Source organism: Alnus glutinosa, chromosome 14, assembly GCF_958979055.1.
Source record: "Alnus glutinosa chromosome 14, dhAlnGlut1.1, whole genome shotgun sequence".
In the NCBI taxonomy this organism is placed as follows: domain Eukaryota; kingdom Viridiplantae; phylum Streptophyta; class Magnoliopsida; order Fagales; family Betulaceae; genus Alnus; species Alnus glutinosa.
In genome coordinates, this window is record NC_084899.1 from 3,659,256 (window position 1) to 3,674,140 (window position 14,885).

The window sequence follows — 14,885 nt, forward strand, 5'->3', positions numbered from 1 at the left end:
CTATGCCCCTTTGTTGGCTCGATAATAGTGGCGATTCATCCCCACAAAGTGGTGAGTGGGGTGGCTCTACCATTTTCGCCTCTACGAAGATGGAAAATCAACCCCACACAAGGAGCAGTGAGAGTGGCTTCCACCCTTACCGGCACTGTGGGAGTGAATCTGGGATAAAGCCACTGTGACTGCCCATCTATGGGAGTGGATCTCCACCTCCGCACAAGTGAATTTAGAGGTCTTTGATATATAAGCGCAAAAAAAAAAAAAAAAAAAGAAGTTTAATGGAATCAAATTCCATCAAAACATTTAATCAATTCCGTTAGGTGCTACATTATCACCAATAAAAAATGACACATGTCACTTTTAATAAGAATAATAATAATATATAAATCTAAATAAATTTATTTATTATTATTACTTTTTTTTAAAAAAATGGTAAAAAGGAAAGGGGTGACTGTTGATTGGGCAGCCACCCCTTTGGAGGTGGCCTATGTGCTACCCCCAGCCCATGGGAACAGTCTTCAGACTGCCCCTATATCAAGCTAGGGGTGGCTGGGTGCCAACCTTTTCATTTTAGTTATTTATTTTTTAAATAAATAAATAAATCATTTGTTTATATATATATTATTAAAAGTGACATGTCTTGTTCTTGTATTGCTGTTAACGTAGCACATAACAAAATTTATAAAATGTTTTGATAAAATTTGATTATAAGGACTAAATTATTTTTTTGGCATACTTTAGGGATTTCTAAATTCACTTTGATGTTACAGTAAATAATTTGTAATTTAAGCCAACCACATAGACTGATTTTATATTTTTTTCTTATTTTTAAATTAGGTTGGCGAAAATTCTTTTGGTCTAACCTTTTAAATTGACATGTTTTTAGAGAATATGATTTTCACATGCATTTAAAATTTATGTAAATATATATTTTTTATATTAAAAATACATGTCAAAATTACACCCTTAAAAATATTTTTTATATAGATACACCCTTAAAAATATTGAATCGAGCAATTTGTTGTCCAACCTAATTGAATGAAAAAAATTATATAAAAAACTGTAAACCATTTGATGAACGTACTTTTAAATCATGACAATAAAATTTATTGTTTCACAAATTATTTGTCCAATTTTTTTTTTTTTTTTTTGTTTAAATAATTTAATTTTTATTTGGTCTTATCTTATAAGAAATATCTCATAATCGCCGAAAATCTCTGGAATTTAAACAAATAATTTGAGACGATATTAATCTAAGCAGCCATGTCAATCCAATGATGTCGTTGGCTTGACATTTTTTCACAATACATACGCGAACAATCAAGAACAGCGGAACCTCTCTCGACTTTTCCGTTTTCTACAACCTCGGTGCTTCTCTCTCCAATGGACGACGAGATCCGACTGCCGGATGATCCGATGGTGGAGGACGATCCCTCTTCCACAGTCCTCGACCTTACCAGCAACCAACTCCACGATCTCGACTCGGTCGAGTTGCCCCCGAGTCTCACCGAGTTGGACTTGACGGCAAACCGGTTGTCGGCCTTGGACCCTCGGATTGGGCACCTCTCCAACCTCAAAAAGCTGTCTCTCCGCCAAAACCTCGTCGACGACAACGCCGTTGAGCCGATCTCTCGCTGGGACGCATTATCGGGCCTCGAGGTATTCAATCTCTTTCCTCTATTTTTTTTAATACCATAAAATTGGGGTTGGTCGTGTTTCCGTGATTTTCTCGGCGGCTTGTTCGGTTGCCGAGAAAATATGGGAAAATAGTAAGGTTTTTTACTTCTCCTGTTTTGGTACGTCATTGGGTTGTTGATGCTTGGCCTCTGCGTGCGTGTGTTGTGTGGTTCTCTTGGTGCTCTGTTTGGATGGTCAGAAAATGTTTAAAATGAAAAATGAGTCGAAGGCTTTGAAGCCCAGAATTTCTTAAACTAAAGAAAAGAGTGAATGCATTTGTGTGTGTGTTGGATGCTCAGATGATTCGTTTTTGTTATCAGGCTGAATGAAATTATGCTTCTTATACATCCTTCATTTTATTCTTGTAGTATGTAGATTGTTGCTAGAATGACATGGAGGTTATAATTACTTTTGCAGGAGCTGGTGCTCAGGGATAATAAACTAACGAAAATTCCTGATGCCAGCATATTCAAGAAGCTTTTGGTTTTCGATGTTTCTTTCAATGAGATCACTTCGTTGCACGGATTGGCCAAGGTCTCCAACACGCTCAAGGAACTCTATGTATCAAAAAATGAGGTTACTAAAATGGAGGAGATTGACCACTTTTATGATCTGCAAATTCTTGAACTTGGCTGCAACAGATTGCGGGTGAGCTCTCTACTTTCTTAAAGTATCTTTCTGATGCGAAACAAAATAACAGTTTATGCGTACACATAATTGGTGGGTGTAAGCCTTAGTATGGTTGTTTAATTGAGCACCCTTTGGTCAGTGTATCCATGTGAAAGTGTAAGGTATTGACTAGGATGGAACAGCAATAGGTTGTATCGTTTGTCTTTGTTGGAGTATTGGCTAAATCCTTCATGTTTTTCTTCTTCAGGTAATGGAGAATTTGCAGAACTTAACAAATTTACAGGAGTTATGGCTGGGGAGAAATCGTATCAAAGCAGTAAACCTGTGTGGGCTGAAATGCATCAAGAAGATTAGCTTGCAAAGCAATCGTTTAACTTCTACGACAGGATTTGAGGTATGCCAACCTGGTGTTGGAAAAGAGTACATCTTTTGGCAATGATGACTCTCAAGGCATTCTGTTATGTAAAAATTGCACCTCAACCTGTTTTTTCCTTTGATTATGTCTATAAGGATTGCGTTGCTCTGGAAGAACTATACTTGAGCCATAATGGTATTTCTAAGATGGAAGGTCTGTCATCTTTAGTCAACCTCCGTGTTTTGGATGTATCATCAAATAAGCTAACATCAGTGAATGACATTCCAAACCTGACGCGGTATGTGTAGTATTCCTCCCCAATCCTGTGGGTGATATTGTGCTTTTCTTCTATTGGTAATTTTATCACCTGAATGGAATATCTATTTACAGGTTGGAAGATCTATGGCTTAACGACAACCAAATAGAATCACTTGAAGACCTTGCTGAGGCTGTTGCTGGTTCAAGAGAGAAGCTCAACACTATCTACTTAGAAAATAATCCATGTGTATGGCTATTCACAACTTGGAGAACCTAAGTCTTTTAAAGCTTCACTATTGCATTCTGCCACTTTGCTTAGCCATCTTCCTGGCTGTTAGTATATATTAAGTCTCGTGCTTGTTTCCTTCTGGTATTGCTGGCTGTTCTAACTATTCATATGTAAACCAGCAAAGCCCCTTGTCTTAAATGTTTTTACCGTTCAGTTCTAAGTGGGGTCATAAATTTTATCACTTCTAGGCCATTACAACTTGATGTTGACTTGATCCAGTCTTCTCAACCTTCCTCCCTTCATAGAACGGCTTAAATCAACACATTCCATTTTGGTGTGCTGATTTGTTTTCACTGCACGTTACTTCTTACCCCTTTTTCAATAAATTTGGTGTCATGATTTCTCCTTGTAAAAACAGTGAGATGATGCAAGTTTTTTTGTTACCATCCTTCGCTTAGCAACCAAATACAATTTCATTTTGCTCTATAGTGTCATCTAGATTATCTACTCGTCAGCTGTATAATCTGCTCTTTATTTTCCCACCCCATGTTTGATGTTCATTGTCCTAATAGGTCTCCTTGACAAGTTTCCCAACAGTTGTCTCATGAGACGATGTTACTGAAAACATAGAGGAAGTTACAAATTAGTCTGTTCACAAATGTTAGAGATGGTAAGCGGGCATTCAGTAGGGGTCATGCACACCTATCTGGGGAGTTATAAATCAGCTGATGGTTTGCTGAAAAATATGTATCTCTAAAATATAGTGGTGCTTATATATTCACAGGTATTGTTATGCCATAATATCTGAGAGCTATGTACCAAATAAAGAAATTTTAGCTATCCTCTTTCTCTTCTCACTCCTATTAGGATTTCCTGTTAGGAAGTTCTGTCATCAATGACAATTCCTATTTGTTTTATTAAAACACAAACTTTAATAAAGTACCATAGAAAGCAGACATGGAAGGTTATCACATTTTCTCGGGTGTCTAATTAACTGATAGAGACTGTAATGATCCTTGTTTGATGATTGTAAAAGAAACTTGTTTAATTATAGAACAGACTCATGATTCTGCTTTATTGCCATTTGTATGTGATATATGGGTAGTACTTCTTTCTATATTTTTTTTGATGAATATAATACTTCTTTCTATATAGTTAAGGATGTTTAACCTATATTGTTCATTCTACTTTGGCATTTGTATTTGATATTCCTTTTGCAGTTTCTATATCTGATCATGCTTCTTTATTCCAGGCAAAGTCTCCAAGCTATTCTGCTACACTCAGACAAATCTTCCCAAACATCCAACAAATTGATTCTGATGTATTTGCTTAAAAGGTTTTTGTGGCTACAGCTGTTGTGAGGACCATTGTAGTAGAAAGCCCCAGCCAAAAGTAATAAGCCTACATGATTGAGTGTTACTGCCTTCAGCTTAATAGGATGAGTGTTCACTAATCTGGCTTTCAGGCAAACCGTGGTTCTGGAGGTCGCTTAAAAGGCAAAGTAGTGGTTTTGGAAGAACACCCTTTATACGAGGAACTGTATGTTGATCAAGCATGGCATATTCAAGAGTCATGATTGCTCATTGGTTATGAGGCATTTGAGATAGTTTAACAAATGTTTCTTGGGACCACCTTCTTCCTTGTTTCCTTTTTCCGGCCCACTTTTGAACTAAATTTTGTTTTTGTTATGGTCATTTTAAGCTAACTTTGTTACTCCTGTTACGGAAGGATGTGTTATGAAATGCTGTGAACTCATGGAGGTGTAATTTGTATTAGAAACTTGATTTAGGGGGTCTTCAAAGAATTATAATGTTGACTTGAGGGTTCATGCATGATTTGCACTACCCTTGCATTGTATCAAAAGGTTTCACTTTGACCTCCAGAGCCATCAAATTTCAACCAGGTCTATGTTTTGCGTGTAATGGTTCAAATACAAATAGGATGTGGGATGAGTTGGCTCAACTCGCTGCTGAATTTCTCACTAGGGATTTGGCATTTGCTTAGTGACATTGGTAGAGTTGTGAGCCTTCTTCAAGCATCAGATAAGGCTTTCTGCAATGTTGTAACTAAGTTGATTCTTCCTTGAGAATTCCAGGGCAGGACGTAGGGCAGCCGATTGGCCAATAACAACTTTTTTTCCCCCATAGGGTTAAACGCGTTTGGCTGCTTTGGCATCCATCCTGAGAAGATTGGAATGGATTTTGTTGATCTTTGTGGTAGGAGTAGCCACTGCTAGACTCTCTCCTATTGGCCATTACAATCCCAGTCCTCCCAATCCAGCTTGATGCCTTGCCAACGAATAATGCTAGAAATTATATTTTTATCTTATAATTATTCAACCAACCATTAATTCTTAAATAAAAAATAATCTTAGAGTTTGTTGAGACTCTTGCAATAGTATAAGTATCGTAAAATAATTGCGAAATAAAAATGTGGTATATAATAGTACTCTTTACCAAATGAGCCAGATTCGGTTCTCATTATCTCAAAATGAGGGAATAGGAGCTCAGGAAAAAAGGGGGTGAATACACTGAATAAGTGCGAGACCTCACGGTTTTTTTCTTCTTCATGTTAGTGTTAGAATCCTTGTTGACACTGGGTGAGCTGGTAGTCCGTCCTAACTAGGTATAGTATAGGCTTTGTTAACTCTAAAGTACGGTGAGGGAATGAAAAAGAAACAAGAAACGAAACACAAAATCATACCAAGAAGTAATTGAGACACTGGGTTGGACGGGAATGCCTGCCCTGTAAATGATTAGATCAACTTGATATTTCAATTCCAGATCAACTTGACATTCATATATCAGTTTCCACTAGAGCTCCGCACAAACTGGTGTGTAAAACTCTCTTGTTCATAGCATGAAAAGCATCCCATCCATTAATCTCGATGTTAAACAATGTACATTGTACGATTGGAACTGCACCGCTTAACCTAAATATGCAGTCTAGTTTCAGCACCGCTTAAATGAATATGGTTAAAGACAACACTTCTATTTCGACGGGCATGTATAGCACGAGCAACGAATGAGAAATAGGCTTATTTGCAACTAAAAAAGGATAATAATACATTGGTAAACAAAAGTGTAAATATCCTTCATACAACCGCTTCCAAAGCTAGGATTCGTTCTTGCAACTACAAGCTGATTGAGCAATAAGACAAAAAACAGCAAGAACTCGTTTAGTACCGAGTCAAACCAAGAAAGAGAGAGAAGCTAAAAAAGAAAGAAAGAAAGCAACGCTACTTAACGCCCTCTTTCAAACCCAATACGACTTCTACCGGAACCTCCTTCATAGCCATCTCGCATTGAAGACCCTGCGCTTGCTTTCATTGTCCCTCCAGTACCAACTTTCTCGAGGGCTTTCTTACCCTTCTTCACCTCTGTCAAGAACTGATCCAGTCCAAATGGATCAGCCTCTTCAGCCACCTTCTCAAACTCGACTGGCCCATCTCTTGGACCGGCTTTTTCAGCAGCCCCTGTAAAGCCCTTGTCAGGTTTGAAGCGATCAGTCTTCATGATATTCTCCAACTGCTCATCTGCACCTCCATACATCTCAGCATCGGCATCTTTCTTTGGCCTGTAAAGGGTTGAAAGAGTTGGCTGAGCAGTAAACAAGCCCTTGTCATACACATTGTACTGGTCATCAGTGGCAAATCCAGAGTCCATCCCTTTCTCCTGGTTGAACAGTCTCTGATCATACATAACCTCTCCTCCTCTTCCTGCTCCAGTAGAAGCCATGCCAAGAGCAACCTTCTCACTGACATCACGATCTCTATCTCTTGTGATCTTGCTCTTCTTTCCCATTGCAGCATCCTTGGCCTCCAATCTTCTCTCCCTCTCCCTCTCTCGGCGTCGCTCCTCGCGAATTTTCTCACGCCGAAGCCGTTCTTCTCTTTCCTCCCTAGTCTCCTTTGGGAAATCCTTCTCTTTGTCCCTTCCGTTCTCATAGTCAACTCTCATATCAGAACTATCCATGGCTCTCTTCTCAGAAGGGATTGGAATAGCCGCCGGGGGTGCCACCCCGGTTCTCTCAGCACGTGCTTTTTCAGCAAGCGCCCTCAGTTCATGCTCTTTCCTTTCCTTTTCCTTCATCATCATCTCCTTTTGAACCTTCGATCTCATGGCTACAGCTTCTCGAGCCTTCTGCTCCGCAACATACAAGGCTTCTGAAAGCTTTGCAAAATTATCATTGATCTGAACATCTTGAAGGCCTCTACCATCAGCTGCAAGACGCTTATCAAGAGGGATGGTATAACCTTTTGGGTTCTTCCAATTTGAAATACAAGGTGGGATCTTCCAATCTTGTTGATCCTTCACAGTCACAGGCCGAGGAGGAGAATGCATCACCGGCACAGGCGGGGACCCAGAAGCCTTTGGGACTCGCTTATGCTTGAACTTAGGAGGTTCAAGTGGATCCACAGGCATCTGCATCATACTGATTATCCTCTCCTTAGCACCTGAGTTGAATGCTGCCGATTGCTGTGATGGCTTATATTTGATAAACTTTGTCTCAGTGGACTGCTTTGGTACATTTTTTGGCTGCGCCGCACTCAATCTCACATTCACAATCTTTTCAAGTGCAGCTTTTGTCTCTTGTGTTGTCTCCTCAATCTCTTTCTGAATCTCCTCATCAGTTTCTGTCTCTTCGCTATCATTCTTCAGAACCTTTGGTATAAGATCTTTATGCTGCGAGTAAACAATCTTCTTTGCATTCTCATTCTGCTTCACAATCGCATCATAGGCAACATTGCCATGGGCATCAACTGTAACAGGAAGAATCTTTGATCCAGGCTTCGATGATCTGTCCCTACCCATGTCAAGAGGGTACTGAGCCACGTGAATCTCCGGAAATGCGCCCCCATCCCCGAAATCCTCTACCTTTCGAGGAACAAAACCCGCACGCTTCAAGTAAGGAGGCACAGGATTGTGCTTGATAACGGAGGATTTTTCCGACTCAGAGGAACTGAATCTCTGCTTGAACCATGGATCATTGGAGTGATCATAAATTGAAGTTGTGGTTGATTTTGCAGCCGGAAGAAGTTCCTTCAAAGCCGCCATGATAATAAGCTATTCAATAACCAAAAACCCAATAGAGCTTCAAAGGTGAGGAACTGCAAATAAACCACAAAAACAATGGAATATCAGTTGGCGCAGACACGCAAGTAAATAGTAAAATTCATTAAGAGAACAATCAGTACCTTTCATCAGGAAAATATATAACCCAAAATTCATACAGGAACAACAGAATCTGTCTAGTACTATTTCTATTAGCACAACCAGGCTAATTTTTTTTTTTTTTTTTTTTTTTTTTTTTTCATTTTTCTAAAACTCTTTTGCCTTCTAAAGCAGAGTATAAAAAATGAAGTAAAACCCAGAGGTTTATTTATTTTCTTTTCAGACCAATTCTAGGAGACCAAACAGAGCATAAAGATTGGATATTTCCTTTTTTTTTTTTTTTGGATGAAATGATTTATATTGACACAAAACAAAGAATACAACTCACACTAGCCAGAGCTAGAAACCAAAGGCCAACCACCAACAATTACACAGCCTTTACAAAGTCATCAATCTCAATCTTCTGAGAAAGAAGACACCAACAACTACTATACAAACAGACCACCAAACTATACAAGACAACTCCATACCGAAAGCTCTAACAACAACTAGCTGATTTACCCTTCCATTTCTTCAAACCTTTACTAAGAGTCTCATCCCTGGCTGACATCTCAACAACACTTCCTGGCACAATCTTCTACTAGAACTACACTCAATAAACAAGTGATCTCTACATTCAATGCAGCTCCTACAAAAAGAGGCATTTTGTCTCACCTTTAGCTGACCCATTTCAATAGTCTATCTCCAGTTGAGAGGCAGTCTTTGATAGGGGTGTAAACCCGGAGCCGGTTCCCGGTTATTGGCTAAAACCGGGAACTGGCTCCGGGGTCCCCGATTATTGATAATTAGTAACCGGCTACCCCCGGTTATCCCGACCGGGTACTGAATTTTTTTTAAAAAAATGACTTTTTGAGCCTATTTTAGGCATTGGGCCTACTTTTTGGATTTCATTTAAACGTTTTTTGGGCTTTATTTAAATGTTTTTAGCCATTTTTTAAGGTATTGGGCCTAATTCAATCACCTACCATCTGCCAAACTTCCAAACAAAAATTATCTATGGATGTAAAAGAATTTAAACATAAAAACCAAAAATAATAAAATATATGTAATTTCTTCTCGCAGAGATGCTTAAACAAAAGAGCTGCCAAAAAATATCTCTTTGACTATACAGTGCAGCAGTTGCAAAGGCATGCAAGTACATTCCAACTATTTTGCCTTCCATGGCAGAACCTCGGGCAAAACTCCACATACATACATAGATATCAAAATGTCAAAACCTCTAGAAACTGACTCAAACCTCCAGAAACCTGGAATTAAATGATTAAGAGCAAGTCTACTAAAATTCAACAACCATTTTTAAACAAACCAACAACCAAAAGTTCATAAACATATTAAACATATCCAAGCATGGTCCAAAAGTTCATAACCAAAAGTTCAATTTGGTTCCATTTCAGGGTTCAAATTAGATTTTACATATTTAATGATTATTGCTGCGTCATTTAAAAAAGAAATTTAAATAACCTAGTATTCTATACACCCTTAAACATAACAGAACAAAATCATGTCCATAAATAAGTCCTATCAATGTCACACATTCCCCTGTTTAACAATGCAGATCCCAAAACAAATAGATATCAAAACTGCAAATAGTGACACTCAGCTATTCTAAAATCAAACAGATCATCTTGAAACCTTGAGGTAACCACCAACAATGCATTGAAAAAGTGTATACTTATTATAGACTCAAAATGGCAACAAAAACGCAGCAAGATGTTGTAAGAACACAGTAGACTTGTAACCTCCTCTGCCACAGAAACGTTTTTCAAAGACCCACAGAAACTACAAACTTCTCTGAGTGCAATTGAAAAACACAATGCAATTATATCTCTCAAAAACAAAGACATTATTAATAAACATCCCAAAACACAAAAACAATTTCACCCATCAAAACACCTTATCAAATAAATAATAATAATAATAAAAAAAGCCCAAAATAAATTAACAAACATTTAATCTCCAAGTTTAAAGCATGTTACCCATATTTCATAAATAGCTATTCTTGTAGAATCTATCCAAGTTATAAAATACAGTTCATTTTCACAAATTCATTCTCTTTTGCAATTCAACAAACACAAGGTGAGCACGGACACTCAGTTTCATTACACCATGAAATTTCATTCAACTAAGAACAACAATCAATCATATTCTACTGTATCAGTGATACAACCGTCCAAAGAACCAAGGCCTGTAAGATGATGCCCCCCTTTTTTTGGATGAATTAAAACTTTATAAAGCAAACACAAACAAAACAATCTCAGCTCTCCGGTAAACACTGGATCAAGTTTCCCAAATAGATGCTTTCTATTGCTAACATCCATCAACGTTTTCACATGATCTAAATGCATTCAGGAAGAGAAAGAACCAGGTCTAATAATCAACCAACAGAACAGATCAACCAAAAAAACCAAGCACAAGCCCTAACAGTCACGAATCCAAAGAAAAGGAAAACCCTAAAACCAAACCACCAAGACTACCTCAGAAATCGGAGCGAATCGCTCTCAAAAACTGCTTCCCCTTCCACTGAAAGCCTGAAACCCACTCTGATTTGGCTTAAGACAGTGAAGACGGAAGAGAAGAAGAGTGAAGGGGTGAAAGACGAAGGGTGAATGCACTGAAGCTGATCGGGTGAAGGCGCCACGGATACTGAGAAAAGAAAGAAAACTTAGAAAAGGCGGAAGAGTATTGTGAGCAGGAAATATATATATGGAGTGTAATGGTCCCATTAATAATAGATGAGCTGGGTTTAGTAGAGGGCTGAATGGGCTTGGTCCATTCCAATTGTTAGAATTAGCTTAGGGCTAAGTCTATATAAAGCTCAAAGTCTAATGATAGGATTATCGAAATAGATCGTAAAGTCTTTGGACTTTTGGAGGTTTGAGCACCTCAAATGCTCAAGGAGATTGGCACTCTAGAATGTCGCAATTTGCATTGTAAATTCCGTTCAATCAATTTACTGTTCTTCTTCCTAGTTCTTTCAATTCTTCCATTTTAATTCATCAATTCTGTCATTTCTTCCAATTCCATTACAAAATCCCTAAACCTAACCCTAGAAATTAGTAACAGTAAATCGGTACTGTTACAAGTGGTATTAGAGCATTCGATCCACGGAAATTTCCACTGCTTCTGCTTTGTTTTTGTTCAATTACAGAGCCTTAAATCCTACAGAATGGATCTTCACAATTTTGATGGAAAGAACCTTTCGGTTTGGATGTTCCAGCTTCAACAATGTTTCATCTATTATAAGACTCCCAACGATCTTCACAAATACATGTTCGCCTCATATCACATGGAAGGTGAGACTCTCATTTGGTTGGTAACAATGGAACGAGGTGGAGTTTTTACAATGGATGCTGATTGGGAGAATTTTGTGCGACTCATTCACCTTCGATTCGGACAAGAATCAGAGGAACAAAAATGTGATACAATCGACAAGTTAGAAGAAGATTTTGGTGAAGAAATTGAAGAAGCAATCAAGGAGCAAATCCAGACCACTGTGATAGAAGAAAACCTAGAAAATTTCAAGAATGCAGAAGAAGAGAAGAGAGACGATCCTGAAGCAAGAATTTCAGTTCCTGAAAATGTAGAAGACCTAAAAAAAATCAAGAACGGAGACGAAGCTCAAGACACGGATCTGGCCACAGATCCTCAACAATTGATCGACGAAACAGATCCAAACAAAGAAACAAATCTGGTTGAAGCCACATACCAACTGATCGATGGAATTCCTCAACCGCGCTTTTCAGAATCTGCCGTGGTGAAGCAATTTCAAGTTAGGGCTGAAAATTTGGAGGCCTCAATTCACTTCCTGAGTTCCTTTGTGTCTCAATACTTGAAGGAAGATGAGGTGGATGTTGTTTCCTTGAAGCACAGATGGCGTTGGAAGCCTGTGGCAGAAGAAGAGAGCTGGGCGAGGATGACGGCACTGCTGTCATCAGAGCCGAGCGAGACAGGGGATCGGCTGTCCGAGAGGCCGAAATGGGGGCGGTGCTCTAGGAGACCGGACCCGGTATTTTTTTTGAGAAATGCTAAAAAAATCCCTTCATCCCCCCTTCATTCCCCCATTTTCATTAAATATATTGATTTTAATGAAAAAGTAGTCTCTGATGTCACATCAGAGACTACTTTTTCATTAAAATCAATTTGTTTAATGAAAAGGGAGGATGAGAGGGGGATGAGGGGTGCTACACATGCACCCCTCATTATTTATTGAAGCTGAATTGTCTTTGAGAAATGCTAAAAAACATCCCTTCATCCCCCCTTCATTCCCCCATTTTCATTAAATAAATTGATTTTAATGAAAAAGTAGTCTCTGATGTGACGCACCCCTCATTTTTTTTCCTCTTGTCAAACCTGCACCGTGGACAAACAGAGAAGAACGAAGATAGACAAAGGGCAGATTCGGAAAGTCAAGAAATGTTGAAGTTGAAGAATGGATTTCAACTTGTATCAGATACGGTTACGTGTCCTCCTTTTGATGGAGTTGAAGTATTACGAGGAACAATTGGAGGCTACTTAAGAATCATTTAAGTGGAAAGACAATGAGGGGTGCTACACATGCACCCCTCATCCCCCTCTCATCCTCCCTTTTCATTAAACAAATTGATTTTAATGAAAAAGTAGTTTCTGATGTCACATCAGAGACTACTTTTTCATTAAAATCAATTTATTTAATGAAAATGGACATCAGAGACTACTTTTTCATTAAAATCAATTTATTTAATGAAAATGGGGGAATGAAGGGGGGATGAAGGGATGTTTTTTAGCATTTCTCAAAGTCTAATAGATTTTCTAGTAGGGATACTTGGGATACTGTTGAAGTGACGTTACCTAAAGTGGCTTTGGATAAGCTGATTTGGTTTCCCATGGCTATCTCTTAACACTCTTTTTTCCTATGGTTGGTAATCAAAAGTAGGGGTGTAACCAGGCACCAACCAGCTCTGGGTAACCGTTGGTACACGGTTATTTATAACCGGGCATCCGGAGCCGGAGCCGGAGCCGGAGCCGGAGCCAGAGCCGGTTATTAGATTCTTAAAAACCCGGTTGTAATCGGGGTAACTGGCTCCATGTAACAGTACCGATTTACTGTTAATAATTTCTAGGGTTAGGTTTAGGGATTTTGTAATGGAATTGGAAGAAATGACAGAATTGATGAATTAAAATGGAAGAATTGAAAGAACTAGGAAGAAGAACAGTAAATTGATTGAACGGAATTTACAATGCAAATGGCGACATTCGAGAGTGCCAATCTCCTAGAGCATTTGAGGTGCTCAAACCTCCAAAAGTCCAAAGACTTTACGATCTATTTCGATAATCCTATCATTAGACTTTGAGCTTTATATAGACTTAGCCCTAAGCTAATTCTAACAATTGGAATGGACCAAGCCCATTCAGCCCTCTACTAAACCCAGCCCATCTATTATTAATGGGACCATTACATTACCGACCCCTTTTAAGCACCTTGCCCTCAAGGTGCGGGTTGAACTAAACAAAAGTAATCCCATTATTTATTGGGGTGAAGTTTGTTGGCTAACCCATGGACTTTTAGGCCCACTAGACTGTAGCAAAATTTCTTCAAGGTTGACCGTTCTGCTGTCAACCCAACTGACTCACGGCCCAAATCGCTGCACTCTAGTTTTTTCTGGAGCAAGAAGCAAAGAACCACATCGTGATAAGCTGGATGCACACTCCCACTTAGCTTCTAGAAGATTGAAATCAATGCAGTGAGCCTCCATAATGTGGGCCGAACCTCCATTATTTTCTAGAAGCTAACCCCCTCTTCATGAGAAATGCTAAAAAACATCCCTTCATCCCCCTTCATTCCCCCATTTTCATTAAACAAATTGATTTTAATGAAAAAGTAGTCTCTGATGTGACATCAGAGACTACTTTTTCATTAAAATCAATTTGTTTAATGAAAAGGGAGGATGAGAGGTCTTAGACTTTAGAAGGCAACTAAATATTTCCCATTTGTGAACAAATAAATCGATCAAACAAACTTTCACAAAAAATATCGAATAGATTAAGCTCAATAACACTATAAAAACAACGTCCAAAGCAAACCAAATCCAAAAAAGAATAGACTTAATTTATTAAAAGAAAGACCAAATTGACCAGCAACGTTGGGGCGCAAAATAACGAAACCCTAACATCCTAGATTGGGGAAACAAACACCGTTTGAACGAAACACTAACCTTAAATCATAGGAGTGGGGCAGAGATTCAAAGCAAGAATCGACCCTCAAAACGAGAGTGCGACGTCGTAAGGTTGATCGCCCTCTTCGAATCGAACTGGAAGGTCGATATGATTAGGCAGGGTCGAGGAAACAAAATCTAGAGAGCTTAGATTTTACACAAAAGTCCTGAGAGCTGAGAGGGGCAACCCTGAGGCCTCTTCGCCTTCTTCGTATCGAATTGAAGATTTTAAACAAATCTTGATCGTCCGCTTCGAACCGAATTGGCTTCTACATGGTTATATTAGTAAACGGAGCTACTTCTTCCCTCACACATTATGAAGTCCGAAGACCAAGAATCCCAAAAGACTTTCCAATAAGATCATACCACGTTGC

The 14,885-nt window shown here is 38.8% G+C and overlaps 2 protein-coding genes across 3 annotated transcripts; one reads left to right on the plus strand and one right to left on the minus strand.

Annotated features, from left to right (window-relative positions):
- The first annotated feature begins 1,238 nt into the window (after positions 1–1,238).
- On the plus strand, positions 1,239–5,028 carry LOC133857659 (protein phosphatase 1 regulatory inhibitor subunit PPP1R7 homolog). The gene is made up of 6 exons (XM_062292951.1): positions 1,239–1,656; positions 2,092–2,322; positions 2,552–2,698; positions 2,815–2,957; positions 3,050–3,164; positions 4,399–5,028. The coding sequence occupies exons 1-6, from the start codon at positions 1,381–1,383 to the stop codon at positions 4,477–4,479; spliced, it is 993 nt and encodes a 330-aa protein (XP_062148935.1). The 5' UTR covers positions 1,239–1,380; the 3' UTR covers positions 4,480–5,028.
- Positions 5,029–6,169: 1,141 nt separating this feature from the next.
- On the minus strand, positions 6,170–14,823 carry LOC133857138 (SNW/SKI-interacting protein A-like). 2 transcript variants are annotated; one of them, XM_062292272.1, is made up of 3 exons: positions 14,512–14,823; positions 10,795–10,963; positions 6,170–8,256 (listed from the first exon to the last, which is right to left on the minus strand). In XM_062292272.1, the coding sequence occupies exon 3, from the start codon at positions 8,201–8,203 to the stop codon at positions 6,389–6,391; it is 1,815 nt and encodes a 604-aa protein (XP_062148256.1). In that variant the 5' UTR covers positions 8,204–8,256; positions 10,795–10,963; positions 14,512–14,823; the 3' UTR covers positions 6,170–6,388. The 2 variants fall into 2 exon arrangements, with proteins under 2 accessions (XP_062148256.1, XP_062148255.1); XM_062292271.1 differs by lacking the exon at positions 10,795–10,963 and having other exon boundaries at positions 14,512–14,822.
- Between the last annotated feature and the right edge of the window lie 62 nt (positions 14,824–14,885).